The sequence below is a fragment of the Chenopodium quinoa genome, unplaced genomic scaffold (genome assembly GCF_001683475.1).
Source record: "Chenopodium quinoa cultivar QQ74 unplaced genomic scaffold, ASM168347v1, whole genome shotgun sequence".
In the NCBI taxonomy this organism is placed as follows: domain Eukaryota; kingdom Viridiplantae; phylum Streptophyta; class Magnoliopsida; order Caryophyllales; family Amaranthaceae; genus Chenopodium; species Chenopodium quinoa.
In genome coordinates, this window is record NW_018743175.1 from 1,656,971 (window position 1) to 1,665,089 (window position 8,119).

Genomic DNA, 8,119 nt, shown 5'->3' on the forward strand with positions numbered 1-8,119 from the left:
ATATTATGGATTAGAGCTAGTCCAAGAAGCTAAGGGAATAATTTGTTAAAATTATGACAGTACAATATTATGGATTAGAGCTAGTCCAAGAAGCTAAGGGAATAATTTGTTAAAATTATGAAAAAATTATGAAAATAAGAAAAAATAATTTGTTTAAATTATGACAGTACAATATTATGGATTAGAGCTAGTCCAGGAAGCTAAGGGAATAATTTGTTTAAATTTATGACAGTACGATGGATTAGAGCTAGTCCAAGAAGGGGAGCATATTGGTAGCGTAGATGTGGTTAAGGGATCCATATTCTTCTTTTGGTTGTCTACGCTAATTTTCTTTTGGTAGCTAGATGTATGACTAAGATTAAGAAAATAAACTAAATTGAACCTAAAGCGGATGGTGATGGTGGTAGTGACTACGGAGGCTGTTGAATCGGAATAGTCTTTCAGTGGTGATGGATGGGCAGTGATAATGGTGGTATTATGCTGAAAGTAGTGGAGTTGTGGTGGTGGTGATTGTGGTGCAGTTCATGTGGGGTGCAGTTCAAGGTTGAGTACCTTGAGTTAAATTTCGGTGACATGGCTGTTGCTAAGGCATTGCATATGGGGTTTTTAATCATATTGGCCTAAGAGACGGTAGCCCAAGTTCATTAGTAAGTCCATTTTTAATAATTAGAAGAAAAATGGAATATAAAATATCTTTAATCATAAAAGCAATACACAGTCTTTCAAAAAAATAAATAAAATTAAAAGAATACACAACATTTCATATAATTCCAAAGTTCCAATACCATACCCTAGTTTTTTTTTTTTTTTTTTTTTTTTTTTTTTGTGAAATAAAATACCAAGGTCTCTCCTAGTAATGTTTCATGTTTGTTTTTCTTTGTCTTTAAACTTTGGATGACAAGAACCAAGTCTAATATAATTAGTAATCTGTCTGGCTAATTAGATGTGACAAGTAAATTTTAAGTTGATAATTTAATTTTTTCTATGCTACATATCTTTGTCATAGGGAATTTAGTGTTGGGCATAACTTTGATTAGTTGTTGGATAATGTTAAGGGCATCCAATTATGTCTATAAATATATCATAGTACGATTTATTGATTTGGAGTGTCTTGTAGTATTATATTGTAAGAAAACAAAGACAGGATGAATTTTGAGTTAGGATTATCAGTAGTAGTAATCATATTGTCAATGTTAGGATTAGTAATATGGTGGTTGAATGAGATATGGCATATGAGGCCGGTGAAGTTAAGGTGTTCAACATTTAACACCAAAATACCACCTGGTCATTTGGGTCTTCCTTTATTTGGAGAGACCTTGTCATTTCTTTGGTTCTTCAACAAAGCTCGTCGTCCTGATGATTTTATCAACTCCAAGAAATCCATGTAATTCATCTTTATTCTATGTTTATATATGTACAATGTTATAAGAGTCTGCTACTTCAAAGTTACTACTCCCTCCGTTTTTAAATACTTGCTGCACTTTTCTATGCCAGAGTTTTAGGAGAAATTGGAGAAAGTAATAAAATATAGAGGGAGTAAGGTTAGTGGAAGGTAAATTGGAAGAGAGAGAATCTAAAGATAATGAAATATAATTTTATTGGGTCCTACTAGTTGAGAGAAATGAATTAAATATTGTAAAAACTTTCCAAATAAGGAAATGGAGCAAGCATTTAAAAACGGCCGAAAATGAAAAGTGGAGCAAGTATTTAAAAACGTAAGGAGTACTTATATAATTCATGTCGATGTTGGCGGTGCAGTGTTGTACTACCTCTGTCTTACACAGTTACGTACTTACATGTTTATATAAATGCCTTTAATCAAATGGTTACGATTTAATTTGTTTTCAGGTACGGGGATAATGTGGGAGTTTATATAATATACGATTTAATCTGTCTTCCGGATTCTCTTAACCGATTTCTACTCCAAGTCCAATGTTGTTTTGTTGAAACCCTTGAATTATGGTCCGAAAAGCCCAAAGTCACAGCTATTCGTCAAATGCAAAAGGTAAACTAATCTTTCTCAATTATACTTCCCCATCTCACAAAGGGATAGTTATCAATGAAGGATAAGGAAGGGAGAGAGTTAAGCGAGGAAGATGTGTTAAGTTACTGTTGTGAGCACTATCAACGTTGGTCATGCTTCCATTGCTGTTTTGGCAACATATGGTCTCTATTTTTTAGCCAAATCACCCCCATGTTCTTCACTAGCTTATGGTATAATTGCAATAATTTTGATACAGAGTACTTATTTGTGACTCCTTTTATTTCTATTTGAAATCTTTATACTATATATATGAATGCACACGATTGCTTATAAATATAAACTACAAGCATAATTAATCATGACATATTCATTGAACGTGTAAAGAAAACAAGGATATGACACAAGAGAAGAAAGGTGGGCACATAACATATGAAGATATAAAGAACGAAGCTCAAGTATACAAACAACTGAACAAGGTTATATCAACTTTCCCCTTTCTCACCAATGTTTATATGCTTTTAAAGTTGTATTACAAAAATAAATTTCACTTAAATACTTTATTTTCATTCAAAACACATTATAACATATATGATTGATTGCAGGTGATAGATGAAACAATTAGATTGGCAAATCTTACCAGCTTTGTTTTCTGGAAAGCTACTAATGATATTGAAATTAAAGGTATGGAATTAAGCAACATGCAACATTGAATTGTTTCTTTGTCCAATTCTTTCTTACAAGAATAATTTCAATTTTCTCTAGTACGTGTTCGTAGTAAAATTTGCGACCAAAAAATAAAAAAAAAACCGTTGTAATTAAAATAATTTTAATCTTAAAATTTTAATCATCTCAAAATAAGCTCACTGTTATAAAATAAAGAGAATAGGAGAGTGATTGGGGAGAGAATAAATCAGTATATTATTCTATTAAGTAGAGGATATATATATACATATATAATAGTTAGGGTTTTCTTAGGAAACACTAAACTCTAGACCTAGAATATTCCAAAGAGTACAAGAATATAATGGGTCCACCAATATTTCATAACACTCCCCTTTGGATGTCCATTATCGAAGGTCGTGTCTCGCTAAAACCTTAATAGGAAAAACCCTGTAGGATAAAAACCTAATTAAGGAAAAAGAGTACATCATTCTTCGTAATATGCTTACGATTTTGCATCATTAAAAACTTTACCAGGAAAACCCAATATGGGACAAAACCATGGTTAAGGGAAAAAGAGTGCAGCGCGTATTTTCTCCCCATGATGAATGTATAGCTTGAGATCTTCTAATGCTATGAATCCAATATAGTTGAGTATCTTCTCACATGACGCAGAATAATATCATTCCTTTATTTTCGATCCTCCCAAATCTTCAAATCTTCACGCGAACAAGTGAGTCTTCATATCACCATACCTATTATAATAATACATGTATTTGTCCACATTTCATTCGAATCGTTTAAAGTTGCCTTAATTATACTTATGCCTTCTTCTAGAGGTCGTAAATAATAGAAATCGATTATCATTAATTATTTGATCAAACATTCCTTAATATTATATGGCAACACATGATATTATTAATGTTGTTTTTCAATCTTGTATGAAATAATAATATAACACATGTAATTATATACATTGATCATGGTTCTTCTGGACCATAAGAAAACAGTCTCATGCATAAGTATCCCATTGATATTCTTTAGAAGTTTCATAAATGACATGATAATTCTCATGCAAATACAAATAGTAATTCTCGATCTCACTAACTCTCATATGTTCATCAAACTTCAGGTTAAGATGTCAATAATGTAGTCAAATAGACCAAAACTTTGATAATAATTACAATATTCAAAATATAAAATTTATAGGGTTGAATATATAAATACATCGTACATAAGTTCTTCAGAAACTCTTCTTACATGATTCATAACATGCTATTAAATCGATATCATAAATAATTTCATTACAACTATAAGCCCATTGGAATATCACAACTATAAGCCCATTGGAATATAAATATTTCTTTGTAATTTTCCATCAAACTTACAAATACGCCTTACTATACTTTGAATGAACATTCACATATAACACAATTATTGCATAGAAACTAGTGCATGCAATATGAGATATAGAAATCATGATAAGATGTTATGCAAAATATATACAATGAGTAACGCACCTAACAACTTCATATGCATGCAATAAGTTATCCATTAACCTATAACTCACACATGCACATGAACATAAGACTTAAAGTAATGCAAAACACTATACAATGTGGATTTAAAAATCCATATTCTATTGGACTTATGGTCCATGATAAACTTTTGATAATTATGATTATGTCGACATTAAAATGGACATATATTTTAGATCCCTTATTCACTAGTCCATTCTATCATGCATATGCGTATTATTTATCGGTTCCATCATATAATCATATAAATCCTCAAACTACAATTTTAATTTGCATGCTAGTTTGACAATGATATCTTAATACATTTTTCATTGGTACCATCATAATTTTTCTTACATCATAGGCCATCTCTTATAATAATTCAGATATCTATACCACTTTAGGGGTATTTCATACACTATGGTATTTATATACTATTACATTATTCAAAGTGTTAGCTGCACTATCTTGCCACATATCATATCTTTATTTTTGACATATCTTTATTTTGGAACTGATCATACAACCTACACTTCAGGTGTAGTGATTCAAGTATAATTGACAAGATTTTATCTCAATGTATACACATAATTTAATATGACCAAAATGTATCTTCAACGCTATGCAACATGAGTCATAACTGAATACAAATCAAATCATAAATGTGCAACATATTTTGATAGTATATAGACAAAAGTTGGCATATAACTTTTCAAACTACCATTATAGGGATCATCAATTTATTTATTTTTATTTTTCCAACTTTTGATAATTCTTCTCCCCCTAAGTTGGTAAAATATCTCATTTATAGGGGCGTCTAATTATATATTAACTTAGTATACGAATTTGCATTAAAATTCATTTCATTGGGAAGATCACAATCAAAATTTATCTCTAAGAAGATTTGTATTAAACAAGTTTTATTTCTTTTGGAGAACAATTTCAATGAAGAATCATTTCTTCATTAACTTTACATTGCATATGTATTTATTATTACATCTTTCATAATATGTTCTCTTCTGGAGATCAATGTCAATGGGACATGTGTTGTGCAGTTGTACGTTTTTCCTTCTTCTCCTATTTCTTATGTGTGACATATAATAACCCCAATTAAAAGAATAGGTATACTAGCGTAAATCACTTGCTTGTAATTCTACTAGGTGGTGATCTACTGGATATTTGAAGACTTAAATAGTGTATTTGGTGATCACCTAACACTTGACAGTAATATATATAAGTTATTCTGGTGAACTTCTGATCACCTATTACTCTTTCGTATATATAAAAAATAAAACCTATTAACTCTTAAAATTTTCATCAACACAAATTGTTATGGCTCAATCTCAATGTTATGTCTTGCCATTCAATTCATTTCATATATCTAACATTGAGAGAGTGCCAGCACATTATCAAATGAAACTTCAGGTTTTCATAACGTGTAATTATTAAACCCGGATGGCGTAATTTAATTATCACATCCAATCGTTTATCTAAATTTAATTTATCATCAGCTTTCCAACACTAGTGATCACTTTATTAAATTTACTTTATGCATGGCCATGAATATGATGTGATATTAGAATACCAAAATGATGGTGTTTAAATGAATTATAATTTTGTTTTTCATTTTTGCAGAGAAAGGTCTGGAAATGGTTCTTCCAGAGAAGACTCTGGTTAAGTCAGCCGCTGAGATCAGAAAGGAACAATTAGAGAAAAAGAAGGACCAACTGGCGGCCAAAGACGATGGGGTAAGCACCGGCTGATCTCTGTACCGTCTGTATGATTTGTAGCTCATGATTGTACTAACTGGCTGATTTGCATTCTTTTGCAGACGGGAAGCAAGAACGTCCCTCGGTCTCTAAGGTAGATGCTAAAGAGGCCGGGAGAGGAGCCCGCCCAACCTTCTTCCCAAAGGCGGAGGGTCGCGTCTGAACCTGCCCCTGCCTCTGCCGGAAGATAGCCGGCTCCTGAGAGGCCTACTTCAGCAGGCAAGAGTCTGTGAGATCTGGGCCTAGGCTCAGGGCCGGCTGAGGCCAGAGCTGGGGAGCCTGAGGTTCCCTCTAGCGGGGTGCTTACTGTTGCATCCGGCTCTAATGCGGCTGGGGGTGGTGTCACCCCTCAGCCTGAAAACCAAGGTACTCCTCTCACCTTTGACCCCCCTGGCCGCTTGGGCCTGTTCGAGTCAAGTCCCAAGCTACCCAGTTAGGGGATTCTTCATGCAGCCGGCAAAATATAAGCGTTGCATATGCTCAGTACTTAACATATAAATCTCATGATGCAAATGCCTCTTCTCGTTGGCCAGATCTGCAAAACTACGCCAAGAGAATGCTGAGGACTTTCACCCGATCCGAAAAGGAGGCGGTACCGGGTATCAACCAGGTCAACATTGACCGCATTAACTCACTTCTGGCTGAGGTAATTTATTGGCTGGGGAGCTTTTGTGCAATTTTGTTCATTGTCGGTTGTAATATAACTAAGAAGCTAACTTCTTTCCGGCTGACTTTGCAGGTGATGTTGAAGGTTGATGGAATGAAGGTCCCCTTGCGGAAAAAACAAAAGGAGGTAAGGGATTCCCTGAGACGGGTAGCCGAACTAATAGATGTTTCGCAATATAAATCCCTTATGCTTGAAATCCAAACTAAATGTCGGGAGATGAAACAGGAGGAGTTGATCAAGGAGCTCACGGCTGCTGCTGATAGAGCCAACAAAAAGGCAGCCGATCGTGAACTCGAAGTCAACAAACTCAAGGCTGACGTCAAAGCCTTGGGGGAGGCTGACAAGGAGAACAACGAGCTGAAGGCTGAGGTCACCCGGCTGAAGAATGAGCTGGCCCAGACTCAGATGGAGCACAAGGACCAGTTGGCGGCTGAGCAGGACCAGCTGGTTACTGAGAACGAGCGCGACTGCGAAGAGCGCATGAAGATGGCATGGTCTATGATCCATCCGGACACCGACTATGCCTTCTTCGACTTGAGGTACAAATACGCTACTGAAGTATTTGACGCTCAGGTTCTCGGGACAGAGAAGCCGACGCCCTTTGAAGAATGGGCCGACATCGAGGAGGAGGAGCACGCGGAAGAGATAGTGCCGGGTGAGGCTGGAGAAGCCCAAACCCAGAAAACTCAAGAAGCCCCTCCTGCCGGTCAGGGCCAGCCGTCACAACAGCAATAGCAGCAACAACAATAGCTTAACATTTTTTATTCCTGCCTTCATCCGGCCTGCGTGCCGCGTACTTTCTGTATCTTCTGCCGGAAAAGGGTCCGACTGACATTTTAATTATATATATATGCCGACTGGGTCGGTTTTGCTTTGATACTATTTGCTTCAATTCTTTGCAATTTTTTCCTTGATTGCCTTGAATGACGTATATTTTTTTTCTGTTGGGATTTGAATTGATACATGCGGTATGCCGGTTTGAATTGATACATGCGGTATGCCGGATGCATTGGCTCTTCCTGCCCCTGGACGGTTGTTTGCTTATAGTTAATCCAACTCTAAGCAGGCAGCCGTCCATACAAGCATCTGGACTAATAAATAGGCGGTGCTTGACCGTTTTTAAACAGAATTATTCTTAAGTTGGATTTGCTGGCGGTGCCAGCTAAACCCAACCTAGATTACTCGTTTAACCGGCTGCGGATTACCCTTTGGGTATCCGGCAGTGCCGTTGATTGGTATACAGACGGCCTGTGGCCGGACGTATGTATTTTAACCAATTGCGGATTAAATGACAAGGTTTTGACCTTTGTTCATGGAATTTGTAGCCGGTTGTAGTGCTTTTTGGCAAAAGCCGGCTACAGACCAAGATTTAATTCACCGTCTGTATTGCTTTGAGGCAATGACTGGTTGTATCTTGGTTTCGATAGATCATTCGAACGACCATGAGTTATCTTTAACCTAACCGGTTAAAACCATTTGAGTTATGACCTGCAGAACAATGTACCACCCGGAAGGGAGATGT

The 8,119-nt window shown here is 35.8% G+C and overlaps 1 protein-coding gene across 1 annotated transcript; it reads left to right on the forward strand.

Moving 5' to 3' along the window:
- The first annotated feature begins 288 nt into the window (after positions 1-288).
- Positions 289-7,474, forward strand: LOC110732378. The gene is made up of 8 exons (XM_021912313.1): positions 289-1,384; positions 1,849-2,460; positions 2,587-2,665; positions 5,797-5,909; positions 5,993-6,296; positions 6,464-6,576; positions 6,670-6,723; positions 6,823-7,474. Exons 6-8 carry the CDS (start codon positions 6,487-6,489, stop codon positions 7,330-7,332), a joined length of 654 nt encoding a protein of 217 aa, XP_021768005.1. The 5' UTR covers positions 289-1,384; positions 1,849-2,460; positions 2,587-2,665; positions 5,797-5,909; positions 5,993-6,296; positions 6,464-6,486; the 3' UTR covers positions 7,333-7,474.
- The last annotated feature ends 645 nt before the right edge of the window (positions 7,475-8,119 follow it).

Excerpts from the sequence above, each read along its gene's own strand:
- LOC110732378 (XM_021912313.1), top strand. The coding sequence starts at position 6,487 with ATGCTGAGGACTTTCACCCGATCCGAAAAGGAGGCGGTACCGGGTATC. Across the intron at positions 6,577-6,669 it reads TTAACTCACTTCTGGCTGAG|GTGATGTTGAAGGTTGATGG; the intron begins GTAATTTATTGG and ends CTGACTTTGCAG. Across the intron at positions 6,724-6,822 it reads TGCGGAAAAAACAAAAGGAG|GAGGAGTTGATCAAGGAGCT; the intron begins GTAAGGGATTCC and ends GAGATGAAACAG.